This window comes from Symphalangus syndactylus, chromosome 2 (genome assembly GCF_028878055.3).
Source record: "Symphalangus syndactylus isolate Jambi chromosome 2, NHGRI_mSymSyn1-v2.1_pri, whole genome shotgun sequence".
Lineage (NCBI taxonomy): Eukaryota > Metazoa > Chordata > Mammalia > Primates > Hylobatidae > Symphalangus > Symphalangus syndactylus.
The window spans coordinates 5,376,883-5,397,767 of NC_072424.2; the positions used below are offsets into that span (position 1 = coordinate 5,376,883).

At 53.2% G+C, this 20,885-nt stretch overlaps 2 protein-coding genes across 4 annotated transcripts in view; one reads left to right on the top strand and one right to left on the bottom strand.

Annotated features, from left to right (window-relative positions):
* KNDC1 (kinase non-catalytic C-lobe domain containing 1) overlaps positions 1-7,831 on the bottom strand; it is a 63,561-nt gene extending 55,730 nt beyond the window's left edge. The window contains exons 1-2 of the mRNA XM_055244697.2: positions 7,636-7,831; positions 752-950 (exon numbers count right to left, since the gene is read on the bottom strand). Of these exons, the coding sequence (XP_055100672.2) occupies positions 752-950; positions 7,636-7,737 (301 nt within the window). The 5' untranslated portion in view covers positions 7,738-7,831. The remainder of the gene's footprint in view (positions 1-751; positions 951-7,635) is intronic.
* A 3,573-nt stretch (positions 7,832-11,404) lies between these two features.
* Positions 11,405-15,875, top strand: LOC134732299 (uncharacterized). Of its 3 annotated transcripts, XM_063616237.1 has the most exons (3): positions 11,405-12,805; positions 14,475-14,596; positions 15,361-15,875. In XM_063616237.1, exon 1 carries the CDS (start codon positions 11,420-11,422, stop codon positions 12,512-12,514), a length of 1,095 nt encoding a protein of 364 aa, XP_063472307.1. In that variant the 5' UTR covers positions 11,405-11,419; the 3' UTR covers positions 12,515-12,805; positions 14,475-14,596; positions 15,361-15,875. The 3 variants fall into 3 exon arrangements, with proteins under 3 accessions (XP_063472307.1, XP_063472315.1, XP_063472324.1); XM_063616245.1 differs by lacking the exon at positions 14,475-14,596 and having other exon boundaries at positions 11,405-13,853; positions 15,417-15,875; XM_063616254.1 differs by having other exon boundaries at positions 14,475-15,875.
* Positions 15,876-20,885: the final 5,010 nt, after the last annotated feature.

The following is a 20,885-nucleotide window of genomic DNA, read 5'->3' on the forward strand; positions in this document are numbered from 1 at the left end:
TGGTCACACCTGCGAACCTGAACCCGCCAGCCGGGAAGGGCCTGGAGGGGAGCGGCCCCAGGTCCCCTCCCAGCAGACCTGGTGTCCCTAAGGTCCCCTCCCCGCAGACCTGGTGTCCCCAGGGTCCCCTCCCCGCAGACCTGGTGTCCCCAGGGTCCCCTCCCCACAGACCTCGTGTCCCCAGGGTCCCCTCCCCGCAGACCTGGCATCCCCAGACCATTTTAGGCCATGAAAAAGGGAAATCAGCTCCTTAACAGTTATGGTGGGAAATGGGTTCCAAAGTGGAAGAGGGAAGGGTTCTACCGCTTTCCCAAGAAGGAAGCTGAAGACATTCACCAGGGAAAATCAGCTCCTGGGCAGGGGCCACGCAGTGGGAGCAGCTGGCCCACTGAGGCACGGGCGTCCCACCCTCCCGGGCCTGCGCCCACTCACAGCAGGGCAGGCGGGACTGGCCCAGGGGAGACAGAAGAGGTGCACAGCCTGCCCTTAGGGGAAGTCCTGAGTGGAGGGGGTTCAGGGCGGGCCAAGTGTCCCTCTGGCATCTGAGGGTGGGCGTGACTGCCCTGGCACAGCAGGCACCCTCACGGACCCTCAGCCACTCTCCAGCCTGAGTCCCTCCCAAGGAAGAGGTGTCCACAGGAAACCCGGGTCCGGGCATGCCCCCAGCATCCACTCCGGCAGAGCCAGTGCTCATATCCACCCTGAAAGGCACCTCCGCCCCACGCGCCCGCCGCCACTGCCGCCGCCTCACCGCTGAGCTGCTCCATGAAACACACGTTCCCGCTGGTGTTGAAGGCCAGGGTGTCGGGCGTGATGCACAGGCTCTGGAAGATGGCGGCGTGGGCCACACTCTGCATGGACAGGCTGCACTCCAGGCACACGGCCCAGGCTTCCTGCTCGCTGAGGCCGCGGTCCCGCAGGGAGAGAATGTCAGCCAGAGACACGTTCTCCTGCCAAGACAGGCCCTGGCCGTGAGCCCGGCAGGACCCCCAGCCAGGCCCCGGCACCCCCACCGAGATGATTCCCTGGGGAAACGGACGACTCGTGGCAGTATTTCAACGCGTGTGTCAGGGAAAGGGCTTCAGGCCATGTCTCATTTTGTTTCAAGAGTCGTCCTGCTGTTCCCTGGACGTCAGAGCCACAGAACATTTGGTGGCACCACTGGTGTGCTGCCCGGAGCAGGTGTCTGCTCCTGGAGCCTGGGCACGGGGCCTTCCTCCCGGAGGCTCAGCCAGAGCTGCTGGGTCACCTGCTCCATGGGGCACCTCTGACCCCGCAGGCTCACGGCGGGACCGGCCTGTGGAGGCTGCCGGTGATGAGCGAGGCGACGGAGTGGACATCCCCAGCTGTGGACTCGTGCAGAGCTAATGGGGCGTGATCCTGACACACTCACACGACGTACAACCACACACGCTGCCAACATTTGTTCCAGGCAGTTCACACGGAGGACACAGTCACGTAGGTTCCCTCCACGTGGCTCGGCTGCCCCCATGTGGGCTCACCTCCAAATCCAAGTGGGCTCCTGGACTCCGTGAGGGCTCGGCTGTGATCACGATGGTTGCCACCAACACCCACACCCACCCTGAATGAACATGCACACGCACAAACATACCCACTTAGCACATGTGTGCTCACCCTCACAGACACACGCATCCCCATACATGCAACCCACACGGACACACGCCAACACAGGGCACGCTTACATAGTAACACTCAGACACTGGTGCAAGGTGTGTGCACACAGTTCCATCCTTTTCACACACACACACTCATGCACTGAGAACACCCTCATGCACACACACACCTCACACATACATACTACATGCCACCGCACACATGCCTAACATTGATCACATGCATGCACACTCAGACACGTATACCAGCACACACCCATTCCCACACTTGGTGCACATACCCTCACAGGAACACACAAGGCTGCACTATCCACACTTGCACGCACTCCAGAGTATGGAGCTGAAGGCTCTCTTGAGTGTGCTGCTCCCCGGCCAGGGCACCCCATGTGCAGGTAGGAGGGGGGTGGCTGGGGTTAAGAAAGGCTCTGTACACAGGGCCTCGGAGGACGGGGCAGGTGACGAGGAGGCAGAGGCCCCTTCTCCCCCATCCCTGGCTCCCCCTCTCCCCCAGTGCACAGGGCGGCTCTGGCTCTACCGGCGCCACTGGGCTGATGTCCTGAGAGGCACCTCCCACCTCCGGTCCCCTTGCCCTGCCCCAGCGGCTGGCACTGCAAGAGGCCCCCCAGGCACAGGAAAGGGACGAAGGGCTCAAACCAAAGCAGGAGGCCAACAAATGACGGGATCAGGGCACGGGCGCCCGGTGGGGCCTGGCCATGGGGCTGGGTCTGCGTCTGTTCGTGGGGTCCTGGCACATCCCGTCCATCTCCTTCTTGCGGTCGAGGGAGGGGCTTGATGACATCATTTCCCAGGCCCTTCCAGCTCTTTCTATGGCGGGAATCTCCCCACCCCGTTCCTGTGGTCCCTGATTGATCAAAGGTGTTTCTGATTTGGGCTCAAGCCTGCAGCCCTCTTAGCACCGCCCAGGACTCCTCAGGACTCCAGGGAGCCCGAAGCTCCCAGCGACGCCTGTGGGGCTGGTTAAAGAGGCACCTGGGCACTGTGTACACACAAACACATGCACATACATGCACATACCCATGCACCTGCACACACAGGCACACACATATGTACACACTCCTGTGCACTGGCACACACATGCACACAGTGCAACGTGCCCACGCACACATGCCTGCAAACACGGGCACAGACGTGCACTAAGCGGTAAATAAGTCTGAGGACCGCGTAGGTTGTGCTGCTTAGGAGGAAGGGAGTCAGCATGATGCGCGTCTGAGCCGGTCCCTGTCCCCCTGCGGGGCCCTGGGGTGCCTCTGGCTGTTGCTCATAGGTCAGGGGCCTGCCGCCAGCTCACACAGTGGTGTCGAGACACGTGGACCCAGGAAGGGAGCCCAGGCCAGCCATGCCAGCAGGGCCACCCCTCACACACAGCACGCCCTCCTGCTCAGACCTGCAGGGGAGATGCCTGGCAATGGGCAGGCCCCTCCTCCCCTCAGGGAAGGTGGACACCTGGAGCCCCAGCACCCATGAGAGGTGGGCGTGTCTGAATTCCGTCGGAGATTCTCTGGATGACTTTAGCGGTGAATTCCATGGCGTCTGTGGCTGAAGCCTCCCCTCAGGGACAGGATCGTCTCAGCCTCTTTGGGGCTGTCCAGAGGGTGGGCTTCTGCTCACACGGGGTCCTGAGACAGCGGGGTCCCCCGGCCACCCAGGGGGTCTTGTCACGTGCTGAGGGCTCCCAGGCCTGAACTCTGGGCCCTGGGTCACCTGCCCTCTGGGACCTGCAGCCTCCACCCTGCTCTGGCACAGGTGAGAGGAATTAGCCCCCCTTGCCCGAATCCACAGTGGCTGGGTGAGCGAGGGGGGGTCAGATGAGCCTAAGAGGCCAGGACAGGACGAGAGAGACTGGGAGAGACACAGGCAGCACTCACCAGCCTGGGGATCCCACGTCCGTGGGGCGCCCCCCGCATCCCAGCAGACACCCCCACGACCACCCTCGAGGTCAGGAGCTATCTGGGCGTCCTGTAGTCACCTCCAGAAGGGGCCCTTGGAGACCCCGGGGCTCTCAGCCTTGCTACCAGGTGGGTTCAAGTCCACAGCTAGGCCAGGAAGCCTCGTGCTCAAGTAAAATACGCCCAGCTGGGCTGCGGGGCTGCCGAGGTGGCCTCGACAGTTTAATGGGCTGTGGCAGACACTTGGGAAGGAGGTGACGTGCTGTGAATAGCAACGCCGCCCTCGGCTGGCCGACGCCTGTCTGTCTGCCCAGCGCCTCCTCCTGCACACCTGCCTGCCCAGCACCCATGAGGGCCCCACGGCAGGCTGGGGCCTCGTGACTTTCCACACTTCAGCCTCTCCTGCCCCTGCCAACACAGTCTGACCTTGTCGTGGCTGGCCAGCCTTCAGTGACTCCGTCTGCTGGCACAGACCCAGCCTCTTGGGCAGGCCCAGAGGGTTCTTCATGACCTAGCCCAGGCCACCGACCACCCACCCTGCCCCTCACCATCCCTAGCAGGGCGTGCCTGGGTGAGCCATGGGGTAGGTCTGAGAGCGGGGACCACTTAAGACCTGTTCCTTGCAGGGCAGGAAAGACTCGTCCCCACTTTGCAATTGTGTGGCCACCAACTCCACCCCATCCCAGGTGGGAGGAGGGATTCGGGAAGGCAGGTGGACATGAACCCCCAGACTGGGCTGCTCTTCAGGGCAGCAGCACATCAGCCAGTCCCTGGGTCTCAAAGGGCAGCCAGTCCCTGGGTCTCAGAGGGCAGGGCACGCTTCCCAGTGAGGACCCTTATCTCATGGCAGGTCCCCATTAGGGGCTCCTGTGCATTCAGAAAGCTCCCACACCCCCCGCCACACTGCCAGGCAGACTTCGAGCCAGGGTTACACAGGGACGCCTAGATCATGTGGCGCATTTCAAATACACTGTCTTATGACCAGCTGATTTTTTTCAGCCGTGGGATTCTAACAGGACCAATACAAAACTCCAATCACTGCTGGGAGCACTGGCTGCCAATCCCCAGGGCTCCTGGCAGCTCTCTCCACACTGCCAGGCCCCCACCACAAAACCACCTCAGCTCCCGAGGTGCCTTCTGCTCTGAGCTCGTCCTGGCACAGATGTCACATGGACCCTGCAGCGGGAATGTCCTCTTCTTTACCGGGAGCCCCCAGCTGTGTGCCCCTCCGGGGAGCAATTGCATCCTGTCCAGCCTCAGATTCTGAGCCCAGCCTGACACCGACACACAGGAGGTTCTGGGAGGAACTTGCTGAACTCCGGGAGGGATGACGGTGCTGCCTGCCTCTCAGGGGCCCGGGACACGTCCTGCTCTGGCACCCAAACCGGTGCACCCTCTTCGTCTCATCTGAATCCCCATGGGGCAGCCTGCATTGCCCACCCATTGACTCCGGCCACCTGGCCTGTGTGCCTCTTCTGCAGCCGCTGTTCTGCCTGTATTGCACTGTTCTGCCCCAGATCCCATATCCCCATCCACAGTGGCTGAAATCTCATGGGAATCCCAGGCAGGACACCTCCTCCAGGAAGCCCTCCTTGCATCACCCCCACAGAACATCTCCCTGTCTATTGTGTACTGGTGGTTCTTTGCCTGTACTGACCCAGCGGTGCCGCCTGCAGGTGGCCAGGGATCCAACCTGCTGGCCCACTTGCTGATGCTCTGGTGGGTTCCAGCTGAGAGTGTTCTCACACATGCACGGCCACGTGTCTCTGGGGCCCACACCATTGTGAAGTTGCTGGGACACAGGGCACTGGTGCCTTCTACTTCACCAGCGAATGCTGGGCTGTTTTCCAAAGAGGCTGCTCCATTTGTCCTCCCACTGGCGCGAGGGAGAGCTGCTGTGTCGTCCTTGCCAGCACACGCCGCTGTCCGCTCTTCAGTTCTTGCCAGCCTGGCGGTCTTGGGAAGGCATTCATGGGGGTGTATTTTGCATTTCCCTGATTGCAATGAGCAAACATCTTTTCACATGTTCAGCAGTCATTTGGATTTTCTCTGGGACCATGTCAAGGGAGGGACATTCCAGGGGCTCCGGTGGGTGTCCATAGGGGTCTATTTCTTGACCCCATCGTTGAGCCAGCCGTTATAATTAGCTGTAGAATGAGTGAGTTCCTACATCTTACGCAGCCTGGATGTGTCCTGGGCCCGGCGCCACCGCGCTTTCCCGGCAGCTGCCCTGCACCCTTGCCCTTCCCGGCACTCTGGGAGGATGATGCAGCCTCACCGTGCCCTCACCTCACCCAGGACAGTTTTCCGATGCAAGTCAGGTGCAGCCACGTGCCCCGATGGAGATTTCAGAACCTTTCAAGCCAAACACGTGCGGGAAGCAGAGTCTGAACGCCAGGGGAGTTCTGAGACACGGGGTGTGTTGGGCTCAGTGTTGGGCACAGGGTTGGGCCAGGGACCACCCCTGATGCTTTCCAGGAGTGTCTGCGAAGGGCCCAGCTGAACGTTCCCACTGCACGCTGCTAACTCGGCGGCACCACAGTTCATCTGGAGGCCTTGGTGGCCATCACAAGATGGAGCCCCCCACCCCAGCACTGTGCTGGGCAGGAGCTGTCTGGCCGGCTGGAGGACACTGGTGTGTGCGTGGGGGTGGGGAGCGGGAGTAGGGAGCGTGCAGAAAGACAGCCTGTGGCTCCAAGTGGGCTCACGCCTGGCGCGGCGTGTTCTGTGTGCGTGGCACCGGCTGCTGCCTCCGTGTGCGGCGCGGGGAGGCCCTCAAGGCTCAGGCCTCTGATGCACGAAGGAGCTGTGGGAAGAGCTGCGTCCTCAGGGCGGCCTCCCAGAGTGATGAGGAGGCGGCCTCCTAACAGATACCCTGGGATGTGTCCTGGGGCGTTTCTGAAGGCTGCGGGCTGCCCTTGCCTCTCGGTCAGAGCCGCGGTGATCTTCGAAGCTTTATTGACTCCCCTGGCTGCTCCTCTCTGCAGCCTTCAACTGCACCAAATCCAGGCCATGGTGGGGGCGGGGGCAGTGCCAACCCCCGCACAGCCTCAGCCGTTTCTAGGTGGCCAGGCAGAGGGCCTCCTGGGGCTGAACCTACCCAGAAGGACGGTGCTTCCACAGCAGAAACTCCCGGTCCCTTCAGAGCCCACTCCCCTGGGGCAGTGGGTGGGGACTGCGACGGGATCAGGCCCGGGGCTGCTGCAGCCGGGATTCCCTGCTCCAGCTTTGCTCGGCCGGCTTTAAAGGGAGGGCGCCGCAACATCCCACTAATGGCTGCAGGTGACGACGCTGTCACCCGGAGACACAGGCGCCCAGCGTCTGGGCTCTTGCCTGTTGGAGGTTTGGCAGATCTCGGATCCCTGGAGGATGAGGGTCCCTTTGGGAGCTGCTGCATCCCCTGGGGGCCACCTCTTATGCTTCCGGGCCGGGCTTGTCCACTCCATCCCAGCCAAGCCAGAGCTGAGCTATAGGGTCAGACCCAGCCAAGGTGGGGTCTGGGCAGCCGGTGCTGTGGGGTGGGCGGTCCATGAGCAGAAGCGCCAGGGTATGCAGATGGCAAGCAGAGCCCCTCTGCACCTTGCGAGGTAGGGGGGTCTTGGGTGAAGGCCCGCAGAACCAGAGAGCAGGAAGCAGCTCTCAGTCTCGGGGGGCAGTCATCCAGCGCTCCCCCCACCCCCCGCTCCTGAACCTCAGCTCCGGGGACCTCATCCCCCAGCTCCTGAGCGGCGCCTGATTGGGCTCTGCTGCCCTGCGCCCCGCTGGCCTCCTGGGGCCCGGCAGGGAGTAAGCAGACCCCCCTCCGTCCTCCTCACTGCCCCCACACTGTCCCGCCAGGGTTTCCACCAGGAGCCACCGCGCACCAACTTCTGCAGGGGCTGCCCACCCGCCGCCGTCCCGTGCGCATTCGGGGGTGCTGTCCCCTCCGGGTGAAAATCCTAACGCGGGGGCTGAGAGCGGCGGTGGGACCCCCTCGGCCAAGGAGGGCGCCTGGGGAGGCGGGAGCTCACAGCCCCTCCCGGGTCCTCCCCCCGGGCGCTCTCCGCGGACCCCTCGGCGGCGGAAGGGGCCCCCCAGTGGGGCCGGGGGCTCACCTCGTCCTCGGGGAGGGTGGGCAGCGGCTCGAAGTCGTAGAAGTCCAGGTCTTTGCCGTCCTCCTCGTAGAGATCCGCCGCGGCCGGGTCCATGGCCTGCATCCTGCGGCCGCGCCGCGCACCGCCCCCGGGGCCTCCGGCTGGGCTGGGCTGGGCTCGGCTACGCGCGCCCTGGCTCCATGGAGACGCGCCCGGCCGTCGCCCGCCCCCGCCCGCCCGCCGCTGCCGCAGTGTCTCCGGGGTACGCGGGCAAGGATACTGGGCGGGCCCGGGGGGCGCGGGGGCTGCGCGGCGCTGTCCGGACCCGGCGCCTAGGGGACGTCGCTCCTTCCTGGGGGAGGCACCGGGGGCGGAGCCAGGCGTGTGGCCTCCGCGGGGAGCCACGGGGTCTGCGCCTCACCTGGGCCCCAAGGGTCGAGGGGCGGAGCCGGCGTCCAGGAAAGCTCAGATGGGCCGACCCCCTCGCCGGCTCCCACCGCCCCCGTCCCACCCCCGCTGCCGCCGGGCGGGGCTGCCGCAGTCCCGGGGTGGCCTCTGCAGAGGCGCTGGGCAGGGCAGGGCCGGGCGGCGCCCGGGGTGGGGGGCGGGGCCGCAGGGGGGCGGCACCCGGAAGGGGGCGGGGCCAGGGAGGGGGCGGGGCGGTCGCTGGGCCGGGGTCCCTCCTGAGCGAGGGTCTTTCGGAGCCCGGGGGTGTTGGGGATGGGGCAACAACGGTGCCCCATCCCCACCTGGAGGCGTCGGAGAGACCCACGGGGCACCCGACCTTCCCCGGTCCTGGGGGACCCTGGGGGGTCCTGGGGCTCTTGGTTGACCTCTTCCTGCCCCAAAGTCCCCCCGGGGCTTTCTTCAGCGCCAGGGTGACCCCGGCCCCTTGGGCCGCAGTCAGGAGAAGAGCCAGGATAGATAGCCCCAAGCTCGGCCAAGGGGCAGGGAGGGTGGAGGAGAATCTCACCTTCCCTGGCCGCCCCCAGCACTCCCACAGGAGAGGGGCGGTTTCGGGGCCAGGCTGTCAGCTCCCCCTCCGTGTGGCTGGCCAGGCACACAGTAGGTACTTAATACATGCTCCTTGCTTGAAGGAGGCAGGGCTTTTGACCGCAGAGTGGGAGGGTGCAGTGTGCTCAGCGACTTGAATCCCAGCACTCTGTCCCTGGGTTGGGTCACCCGGGCTGTCACTCCGGCCTGGCAGGGAGTTCAGGGGCTCAGCTCCCCGGGAGCCAGGTGGGCACTGAAGCCCGAGGCTGGGAGTGGGGAAGGTGCTGGGCAGACTCCCTGCGTCCAGCCAGGCAGCCCCACCTTATTGAAAATGCCCATCCTGGGGCCCACCCTGGTCCAGCGAGTCAGCAGTCAGGTGCAGCCTCCCCCATCCTTGGGTGTTCGGAAGCTTGGGCAGCAGCCAAGGTAGGGTGGGGTGGAGCTGGAGAGGAGGAATGTCACAGAGTGTGGCCTCAGCCAGCTGTCCCTGAGCTCTCTCTGTGGGCCCCAACAGGGCCTGCAGCGCCCCCGTCCCTGTCTTGGAAGGAGGCCGAAGTGCCAGGCAGACTCTGCTCCAGGAACCTGGTCCCCCCGCACCCTGGTGCTCAGACCTGGACATTGGAGCTGAGCCCTTGCGCTCCTGGGCCCTCTGCTGCAGGGCTGGGGCCGCCTCCTTTGTCAGGCCTGGATGTGCCCCTGACGCCTTTCAGCTGCCACCCAGACTTGTGCCTCTGGGGGAACACCGGGCTGACGTGACCCCAAAGGGAAGGCACCAAGGACCCCACAAGCACAAGACTTTGTCACCGAGTGCTCAGGTCACCTCACAGGCTTAGAGGTGAGGACATAGACACTGAATGGGGGCAAAGGTAACCCCATAATGTGGGGGGCAGCCACGGGGCAAGCACTCCTGGAAAGACGTGCATGTGATCGGTAAAATGCAGAACTCACGGGCTCCTGGAGTTGGCCGCGTCAGCTTCGGCTGTTGCAGCCTAAAACCCCTCAGCAGGCATTTCCCACACCTGGGCCACTCAGCGCTGCTTCTGCTTAGGGCTGGGCACGTGGGCACGTGGGCGCATGGGGAGGGGCCTCAGGCTCTTTCTTTTACCCACCTGCTGCTTTCCTTTAAAGATTTGTGGGCTTTAGTCTCTGTTGTTCTGGGGAGTGGTGGGAACTTCCAGAGGTTTTGCGAGTCGTCCCAGGTGCCCTCACACTCGCCTGCAGTGATAAAGCTTTGACCCAAGCAGAGGGCGCGATGTCGGTCCCATGTCCTGGCGCCTCAGTTATGTTGGACGAGGGCGCAGTTCCTCCAGGGTCTGGATTCAACGCCCCACGTCTTCTAGAGCTGGTGAGCAGCTTCTGGGTGCCACGCGGAAACAGCCAAGAGCCCTCCGTGAGCCACAAGGAACAGCCTCCTCATCAAGCCCTCCTGCCTCTCAGTGCCAGCCCTGTGTGCCCAGCATGTGCTGGCAAGGCTTCCTCCTGAGGACGCTTGTGGTGGTGTCGGAATTCTGAGGGGCTTCCCGGCTGCACGATCAGGTCCGTGGTCCAGGGCCTTGACTTGGTGGCACTTTTGTCCACTTCCAACTCTACCCTGGCCTGTACCCATCCTCTGCCCCACCCCACTGCCCTTTCCCACCACACGTTCCCCTCTGCTGGAGGCAACAGCCTGAACTGCGGCTCCTGGCTAGAGCGAGGAACCTGGTTCCTCCCTCCCTGCCCAGGACCTGCCCACCCTCCCTCCTCCATGAGGGGCCTGGGGTAGGACTCCCAGATGCTTCTCCTGAGACCTTGCTCCGAGGGTTTACCGGGCCCTTGTCACACCCGGACGCTGTCAGGATCGGCCTTGTCCTTCTCACTCGGTCTCCCGCAGTCGGCGCTCAGCTGGACTGGGCTGAGTGCTGAGGCGGGTGGAGCAGGGGTCTTCAGGGCCTTGGCTCTCGTTTTCCCTAAAACAATTTTGAAAAGCTGCCAAACCACTCACACATGTTGACGTCAACATCTATGTTTCTTAAAAAATCCAGACATGTAAATAATGGCAAATAATGTCGTTTCTGGTGTGATGTAAATACTCACATTTTGAAATAAAATTGTTAGCCACTCCTGTAAATGTATCTAGGAAGCTAAATGCCAAAATGGTTTTGATACCTACTGTCAGTCACTTAAAGAATCCGTAAACACATTCTTCTCTAACATCCGAGATCTTCGTGCTAACATTTTTCCTTAGACGCATCGTCGCCATCTGGTTTTTGCCCAGATTGTATCTGACGATGAATTATTTTTATGCCCAAGTTTCTGTTGACTCCTCACCACACTTTGCAACAAATACACACGTAAATTTTAATAAATCAGATATTTAGTAAAGAAAAAAAGTAGATGTTGAAGTAAATGGCGGTGCTCGTGTTAGAGATGGGAGCCGGCACGCAGGAACCGTGGGCCATGACTGGCTTCTGCAGGAAGCTGCCCTGTGGCTCTGGCGGCAACCCGGTCTCCTCACTTTGTCTCTGTGCGGTGGGTTGGCCCTGTCCTGCCAGGCTCACCCCACAGGGAACCAATGCAGCTGGGAGCAGACGGAAGCCCCGTCCCCCTGTGTGTGTCTGTGTATTTGTGTGTGTGTCTGTGTATTTGTGTGTGTATGTGTGCATATGTGTGTGTATGTGTATTTGTGTGTCTGTGTGTATGTGTATTTGTGTGTGTATCTGTATGTGTATTTGTGTATGTGTGTGTATTTGTGTGTGTGTATTTGTGTACGTGTGTGTATTTGTGTCTGTGTGTATGTGTATGTGTATTTGTGTGTATGCGTGTATTTGTGTGTATGTGTGTGTATGTATGTGTGTATTTGTGTGTATGTGTGTGTATTTGTGTATGTGTGTGTATTTGTGTGTGTATTTGTGTGTATGTGTGTATTTGTATTTGTGTGTGTATGTGTGTGTATTTGTGTGTGTATGTGTGTATTTGTGTGTATGTGTGTATTTGTGTGTGTGTATGTGTGTGTATTTGTGTGTGTGTATTTGTGTGTGTGTGTATTTGTGTGTATGTGTGTATGTGTGTGTATTTGTGTGTATGTGTGTGTATTTGTGTGTGTATGTGTGTGTGTTTGTATGTGTGTGTATGTGTGTGTATTTGTGTGTATTTGTGTGTGTGTGTATTTGTGTGTGTGTATGTGCGTGTATTTGTGTGTGTATGTGTGTGTATGTGTGTATTTGTGTGTGTGTATTTGTGTGTATTTGTGTGTATGTGTGTGTATTTGTGTGTGTATGTGCGTGTATTTGTGTGTGTATGTGTGTGTATTTGTGTGTGTGTATTTGTGTGTATGTGTGTGTATTTGTGTGTGTATTTGTGTGTATGTGTGTGTATTTGTGTGTGTATGTGTGTGTATTTGTGTGTATGTGTGTGTATTTGTGTGTGTATGTGTGTGTATTTGTGTGTGTATGTGTGTGTGTGTATTTGTGTGTGTGTATTTGTGTGTGTATGTGTGTGTATGTGTGTGTATTTGTGTGTGTATGTGTGTGTATTTGTGTGTATTTGTGTGTGTGTGTGTGTATTTGTGTGTGTGTATGTGTGTGTATGTGTGTGTATTTGTGTGTATGTGTGTGTATTTGTGTGTGTGTATTTGTGTGTATGTGTGTGTATTTGTGTGTGTATGTGCGTGTATTTGTGTGTATGTGTGTGTATTTGTGTGTGTGTATTTGTGTGTGTATTTGTGTGTATGTGTGTGTATTTGTGTGTATTTGTGTGTGTGTATTTGTGTGTGTGTATTTGTGTGTGTATTTGTGTGTATTTGTGTGTATTTGTGTGTGTATGTGTGTGTATTTGTGTGTGCGTGCATTTTTCCTCAGTGTCTCTGAGATTCAACCATGTTGTTATGGGTAGTAGTAATGTATTGATTATTGTTACTGGATTGTATTAAATGACATCAATACTCCACAGTGGAGGTTCTCTTTCCGCGCTGGTGGGCACTCGGGTGGCTTCTAGATTTGGGGCCTTAGGAACGAAGCTACAGGGGCATCTTTTCTTCAGGTGCCTGTGTTTCTGTTGGGCCCATCTTTAGAGTGGGGCTGCCGGGTATTAGGTCACGCGTGTATGAAGTTCCTGTTTTCCCTGCACTGGCGATGGCCGGGCACGGGGGCGGGCGTTGGGAAGGTGCCCTTCACCCTCCGTTTTGCCAGCCTGGCTTCTGCTGGGTCGAATGTGCCCGGGTGTGAGTCTGTTTCTAGACTCTATCCTTTCCCATCAGTCTGTCAGTTCTGCAACGGCCACAGAAGTCTCCACACACAGCCCACCCTTGCCTCTTCCCCCACCTCATTCTTCTTCAAGAAGGTCCTGGCTGCCCACGGTCCTCTGCATTTTCTGCCCCACCTGGAAGCAGCATGTCATGTGCCCCGGAGTATGGCTGGGGTTGCGCTGACCCTGCACAGCTTCCTCACCCGTGAACATGCATCTCCTTCCACGTGTTCAGATTACCGTCGTGTTCTCCCGATGATATTTTGTAGTTTTCTGTGAAAAGGCCTTATGCATCTTTTATTATGTTTAGCATGAATATCTGATATTTTGTGGTGCTACGGTAGATTCTATCTTTGCAAAGCACTTATTTTCTGTTTAGTGCTGGCCTATAAAGTTGGTTTTTGTATAATGACCTTGTATCTGGCAACTTTGCTAAACCTGCTTATTAATTCTGATCTTCGCATTGCTTTGGATTTTCCATGTAAGCAACCATATCATCTGAGAATAATGTTAGGCTGACTTCTTCATTACTAATCCTTCTCATGTTTCTTTCTTCCTCCTCCTCACTGTCCCTGCCAGGGCCTCCTGAACAACAGGAAATAGCAGGTGTAGCGATCGTCCACTCTGCTGAGTTCCCAGTGGGAGAGAAGGCCAGCTTTCCATTTCACCATTAAGTGTAATTTTGCTTCAGGTTTTTGTAACTCCCTTTAGCAGATAATAATTAAGTCTCCTTTTGCTAATTTGCCAAGTGTTCTATTAAATCACAAATAGGCGCTGAATTTTATCAAATGTGTTTTCTGCATCTACTAAGATGATTATGTGACTTTCCCTCATATTCTGATAATGTGTTAGATTACATGGGTAAATGTTTGATGTTGAACTAATTTTGCATTCCTTCCATCTGATTGTGATATAGGGTCTTTACTCAATATGCTGGATTTGGTTGACTAATATTTTGTGTAAGAACTTTTGCATTTATTTTCATCGGCCAGTGATGTGTCTTTCTTATAATGTCCCTGTTAGCTGTAAGTATCAAGGTTATGCTTCTTCCTGAAATAATTGGGATGTGTTCTTCTTTTTCTGTTCTCTGAAAGAGTTCGAGTTCTAGTAAAACTACTGTTATTTTTTTCCTTAAATGTCTGGTGGAATTCTCTGGTGAGGCCATCACTGGATCTAAAGGCATTTGTTTTTAAATACGAAGGTTTCAAATTATGAATTCAATTATTGAATACTTATACAACTATTAAGATGCTTTCAGGCCAGGCACAGTGGCTCACACCTATAATTTCAGCATTTCAGGAGGCTGAGGCAGGAGGATCATTTGTGGCTAGGAGTTCAAGACCAGCCTGGCCAACATAGTGAGACCCCATCTCTAAAAAAAGAAAGCTTTCACATTTCCTAGGAATTTCTCTCTTTTCCAAGTTATTGGCATCAACTTGCATTATTATCTATCTGCTGTTTATCTTTTAATGTCTGTAGGGTCTGAAGGAATAGCCCCCCAGTTCCTGACATTTGTTGCTTGTGCCTTCTTTCTTTTTTCTGGATTGGATTTGCCAGGACCGTATTGATTTTATGAACGCTTTTAAAGGATATATATTTTTTATTTTATTAATTTTTGTTCTTATCTTTTTTTTTTTTTTTTTCAGACTGAGTCTCGCTCTGTCGCCCAGGCTGGAGTGCAGTGGCGCGATCTCGGCTCACTGCAACCTCTGCCTCCCAGGTTCAAGAGATTCTCCTGCCTCAGCCTCCTGAGTAGCTGGGACTACAGGTGCGCGCCGCCATGCCTGGTTAATTTTTTTGTATTTTTAGTAGAGACGGGGTTTCACCGTGTTGCCCAGGCTGGTTTTGAACTCCTGAGCTCAGGCAATCTGCCTGCCTCGGCCTCCCAAAGTGCTAGGATTATAGATGTGAGCCACCGCGCCTGGCCACTGTTCTTATCTTTATGATTTCATTCCTCTAGTTTTGGTTAATTTGTTATTATTTTTCTAAATTCTTGAGATGATTGTATAACTCACTGATTTTCACCCTTATCTTTTCTTTCTTTTTTTTTTTGAGACAAAGATTCACTCACTCTGTCACTTAGGCTGGAGTGCAGTGGCGTATCTTGGCTCACTGCAGCCTCCACCTCCTGAGTTCAAGTGATCCTTCCACCTCAGCCTCCCGAGTAGCTGGGGTTACAGGCATGTGCCACCATGCCTGGCTAATTTTTGTATTTTTAGTAGAAACCGGGTTTCGCCATATTGCCCAGGCTGGTCTTGAACTCCTGACCTCAGGTGATCCACCTGCCTTAGCCTCCCAAAATGCTGGGATGACAGGCGTGAGCCACTGCACCCGGCGTAAATCTACCATTTGTTAAGTGTTTTCTGTTTTCCACTTCTTCTCTACTCCCTTTTCGTTCTGACTTATTTTGTATCGGTTATTATTGTATTGTTTCATTTCTATTCTATATTAGTTGGAAGTTTGTAGACCTGCTGGAATCCATGGCTTGTGTTTTTACTCAGTTTGGGAAAGTTTTCACCGTTGTGTCATTAGATGCTGTTTCAGTGTTCCCTCCTGTTCTCCCTCTCTCGGACCCCGGCTTGTCCCAGCATTCGTGGACTCCAGGGACGCACGTGTGATAGATCTGCCCAGCTCGTCCCAGCATTCGTGGACTCCAGGGACGCACATGTGATAGATCTGCCCAGCTCGTCCCAGCATTCGTGGACTCCAGGGACGCACGTGTGATAGATCTGCCCAGCTCGTCCCAGCATTCGTGGACTCCAGGGACACACGTGTGATGGATCCACCCAGCTTGTCCCCGCATTCGTGGACTCCAGGGACGCCCGTGTGATAGATCTGCCCAGTCTGTGTCTGCATGCATGGACTCCAGGGACACATGTGTGCTAGATCCACTCAGCTTGTCCCGGCATTCGTGGACTCCAGGGACACACGTGTGATGGATCTGCATGCGCTCCACTGTGTGTCTTTTGCCCTCTATTCTTTTATTCTGGATGTTTTCAGATGGTCCATCTTCCAGTTCACAAACTCTCTTTATGGCTAATCTACCATTAAACCCATTCATTGGATTTTTTCCAGTATTTCTTTTTCAGACCTTTTATTTATTTTAAAATTTTGATAGTTTCTGATTCTCTGCCAAAATTCTCAACCTTAGTTTCTATGTCTGTCAACTCTTAAACATCAAAAGGATCAGAATCCAGTTTAAAAGAGTATATTCAAGTGTGAAGCTGAAAATAGCCATCCGGATAACACAGACTCCAAAGAAATGGGGTCAGTGCTCTGAAGCTGAAAAGTTAAGGTCTCCCTTATATATGCAGAAAACAGAGAAATTTAAAAGGATTACAACATTTTTCATACAAGGCTGGCTTGTGAGTGATAGCAATTTGATTAGTTATACTTTGTTTTCTGTTTTCCTTTTAAAAGAGTATATTTAGCATTCAGCCTTACACTATGTGGTAGTCATGAAGTCTTGTGTCAGTCAGGGAAGAAAGGGGAGTTAATCTCTAATGAAGATCAGCAGGGAAGAGGGAGGGTCTTCCTGACGCCTTAAGTTTTCTACATTTTACAAAACAATGTCGGTCAAGGCAAGGCTGATCTGCATTCAGGGAACAAAGGTTGCAGCTGCCTGTCCTCTGAGTCAGGTCCCGTCGTCGATTCCTTAAGGCTCAAAATCGATTCCTTAAGGCTCAAAATCGTGCGAAGTTCCAGGGACTTTGGTTTTGAGTGACTGATTCCTGTGTGTTATTGAGCATGGTGGGCAAGCGCAGGTCACCTTCACAAGCCTGTCTGAGAACTCCCTGAGCCGCGGCCCCACGCGTCTCTCCTGTTGTCTGCTGTTTCTTACCTCCCTGAGCCGCGGCCCCACGCGTCTCCTGTTTCTTGCCGGCTTTTATGCGTGTGATCTTTTCTCTTTGAGTGCCTGATTATTTTAAATTGTGTGCTGGCTACTATGTTTGCAAAAGTATTCTTGGAAATTTCTTGAGGCCTAGGGTTACTTTATCTTCCTGCAGAGAGAGTTTTAGTTTGCTCCTTTGGCACTATTTTTTTTTTTTTTTAGATGGAGTCTTGCTCTGTTGCCCAGGCTGGAGTGCAGTGGCGCAGTCTTGGCTCATTGCAACCTCTGCCTCCCAGGTTCAAGTGATTCTTCTGCCTCAGCCTCCCAGGTAGCTGGGATTACAGGTGTGCGCCACCACACCCAGCTAGTGCCCCTTGCCCCGGGAATTTGTCCCTCTTTTCTTTATTTGTGTTATTTTGTGAAACACACTTGGTTTTGTTGGGGTGTGTGTGGAATGGGTTCCATGACCCCAGGAAAGTTCTGAGTGAGGGGAGTGTCTTCTGTTATTCATGAGGAGCCCTGTGATAACTCCAGGGTTATGGCAATGAGGTGGACAGGTGGGGCCCCTGGAGAGGCCCCAGGACGGGGGTCCTCAGACAGACCAGCAATGATAGGATCCAGGCGGGAACTTTCTGCTTCACCCACTGCCCTCCGGGAGAGGGGTCTGGAGACCACACTCCAGAAAAACCCCGAGCAACAAGATCTGATGAGCTTCGGGGTTTGAGCCTGGGAGGTGCCAGGGGGAGGCACGGCGGGAGAGGAGGCTCTGGGCCCTGGGGGCGCCTCGGCCACCACCCTTCATTGGGCTGCACATCTCTGTGGACCCAAAGGAGGAAGTTGAGGCACAAAACACAACTTTAGAGTTCAGCCGAGCTGGGAGCAGCCAGCCGGGACGCCCTTCCAGGTTGCCTTGGCTGTGAGCTCCATTCAGCCTTTGTTGTAAGCAGGTTTTTATTTATTTATTTTTAACTCTTATTTTAGGTTTGGGGTAATGTGAAGGTTTATAACACAGGTAAACACGTGTCGCGGGGGTTGGTTGTACAGATTATTTCATCACCCAGGTACTAAGCCCCAACGGTTACCTTTTCTGCTCCTCTCCGTCCTCCCACCCTCCCCACTCAAGGAGACCCCAGTGTCTGTGGTTCCCTTCTTTGTGTTCATAAGTTCTCATCATTTCGCTCCCACTTATAAGTAAGAACATGCAGTATTTGGTGTTTTGTTCCTGTGTTAGTTTGCTAAGAATAATAGCCTCCATCTCCCTCCATTTTCCCACAAAAGACACGATCTCCTTTTTCACGGCTGCATAGTATTCCATGGTACATATGTACCACCTATTCTTTATCCACTCTGCCATTGATGGGCATTTAGGTTGATTCCATGTCTTTGCTATTGTGAACAGCGCTGCGATGAACATTCACATGCTTGTGTCTTCAGGGTGGAATGATTTCTATTCCTCTGGATATGTACCCAGTAATGGGATTTTTGGGTCAGATGGTAGCTCTGCTTTTAGCTCTTTGAGGAATCTCCATACTGCTTTCTGCAATGGTTGAACTAATTTACACTCTCACCAACAGTGTATAAGCATTTCCTTTTCTCCACAACTTCACCAGCATGTGTTATTTTTTGACGTTTTAATCACAGCTATTCTGACTAGTGCGAGATGGTATCTCACTGTGGTTTTTACTTGCATTTCTCTAATGGTCAGTAGTATTGGGCTTCTTTTCATACACTTGTTGGCTGCATGTATGTCTTCTTTTGAGAAGTGTCCATTCATGTCCTTTGTCTACTTTTTAATGGGGTTGTTTTTCTCTCGTAAATTTGTTTCAGTTCCTTGTAGATGCTGGATATTAGACCTTTGTCAGATGCATAGTTTGCAAATATTGTCTCCCATTCTGTAGGTTGTCTGTTCACTCTGTTGATAGTCCCATTTGCTGTGCAGAAGCCTTCAGTTTAATTAGGTCCCACTTGTCAAGTTTTGCTTTTGTTGCGATTACTTTTGGTGTCTTTGTCATGAAATCTTTGCCTGTTCATATGTCCAGGATGGTATTACCTAGGATGTCTTCCAGGGTTTTTATAGTTTTGGGTTTTACATTTAAGTCTTTAATCCATCTTGAGTTGAATTTTTGTGTATGGTATAAGAAAGCGTTCCAGGTTCAGTTTTCTGCAAATGGCTAGCTGGCTATCCCAGAACCATTTATTAATATGGAGTCTTTTTTCCATTGTTTGTTTTTGTCAGCTTTGTTGAAGATCAGATGGTTGTAGATGTGTGGTCTTATGTCTGAGATCTCTATTCTGTTCCGTTGGTCTATGTGCCTGTTTTTGTACCAGTACCATGCTGTTTTGGTTACTGTAGATCTGCAGTATCATTTGAAGTTGGACAATGTGATGCTTCCAACTTTGTTTTTTTTTTTTTGCTTATGATTGCCTTGGCTATTTGGGCTCTTTTTTGGTTCCATATGAATTTTAAATAGTTTTTTTTCTAGTTCTGTGAAGAATGTCGTTGGTAGTTTGATAGGAATAGCATTGAATCTGTAAGTTGCTCTGGGCAGTATGGCCGTTTTGACAATATTGATTCTTCCTATCTACAAGCATGGGATGTTTTTCCATTTGTTTGTATCTTCTCTGATTTCTTTGAGCAGTGTTTTATAATTCTCATTGTAGAGATCTTTCACCTCCCTGGTTAGCTCTATTCCTAGATGTTTTATTCTTTTTGTGGCAATTGTGAATGGGATTGCCTTCTGATTTGGCTGTTGTTGATGTATAGAAATGCTAGTGATTTTTGTACATTTATTTTATATACTGCAACTTTGCTAAAATTGTTTATCAGCTGGAGGAACTTTGGGGCCAACTATGAGGTTTTCTAGATATAGAATCATGTTGTCTGCGAATGGAGATAGTTTGACTTCTTCTCTTCCTATTTGGGTACCCTGTATTTCTTTCTCTTGCCTGATTGCTTTGGCTAGGACTTCCAATACTATGTTGAATAGAAGTGGTGAGAGAGGGCATCCTTATCTTGTGCTGGTTTTCAAGGGGAATGCTTCCAGCTTTTGCCCATTCAGCATGATGTTGGCAGTGGGTTTGTCATAGGATGGCTCTTAGAGGTATTGGATTTTATGGAAACCCTTTTCTGCATCTAGTGAGAAAATCATGTGGTTTTTGTCTTTCGTCCTGTTTATATGACAAATCACACTTATTGATTTGTATATGTTGAACCAACCTTGCATCCCAGGGATGAAGTTTTCTTTTTTTGTTGTGTCTCTGCCAGGTTTTGGTGTCGAGATGATGCTGGCCTCATAGAATGAGCTGGGAGGAATTCCTCCTCCTCAATTGTTTGGAATAGTTTCTGTAGGAATTGTACCAGCTCTTCTTTGCACATCCGGTAGAATTGAGCTGTGAATCCATCGGGTCCTGAAGTTTTTTTGGTTGGTAGGCCATTTATTACTGATTCGATTTCAGAGCTCATTATTTGTCTGTTCAGGGAATCAATTTCTTCTTGGTTCAGTCCTGGGAGGGTGTATGGGTGCAGGTATTTATTCATCTCTTCTAGCTTTTCTAGTTTGTGTGTGTAGAGGTGTTCATAGTAGTTTCTGATGGCTGCTTTTATTTCTGTGGGTCAGTGCTAACATTCCCTTTATCATCTGTAATTATGTTTATTTGGATCTTCTCTCGTTTCTTCTTTATTAGTCTAGCTAGTGGCCTATTTTATTATTATTTTTTAAAAAAACAACTCCTGGATTTATTGATCTTTTGAATGGTTTTATGTGTCTCAATTTCCTTCAGTTCAGCTCTGATTTTTGTTATTTCTCATCTAGCTTTGGGGTTGATTTGTTCTTGCTTCTCTAATTCTTTCAGTTGTGAATTTAGGTTGTTAATTGGAGATCTTTCTGACTTTTTAATATGGGCATTTAGTGCTATGAATTTCCCTCTTAACACTGCCTTAGCTGTGTCCCAGAGATTCTGGTGTGTTGTATCTTTGTTCTCCTTATTTTCAAATAACTTCTTGATTTCTGCCTTAATTTTACCCAAAAGTCATTCAGGGGCATGTTGTTTAATTTCCATGTAATTGCATGGTTTTCAGTGGTTTTCATAGTCTTGACTTTTATTTTTATTGTGCTGTGGTCTGAGAGTATGTTTGGTATGATTTCGGTTCTTTTATGTTTATTGAGAATTGGTTTATGTCCAATCACGTGATTTTAGAGTATGTGCCATGTGGCAATGAGAAGAA

Bases quoted from the DNA above. Each gene is read 5' to 3' on its own strand.
- LOC134732299 (XM_063616245.1), top strand. From the start codon at position 11,420: ATGTGTGTGTATGTATGTGTGTATTTGTGTGTATGTGTGTGTATTTGT.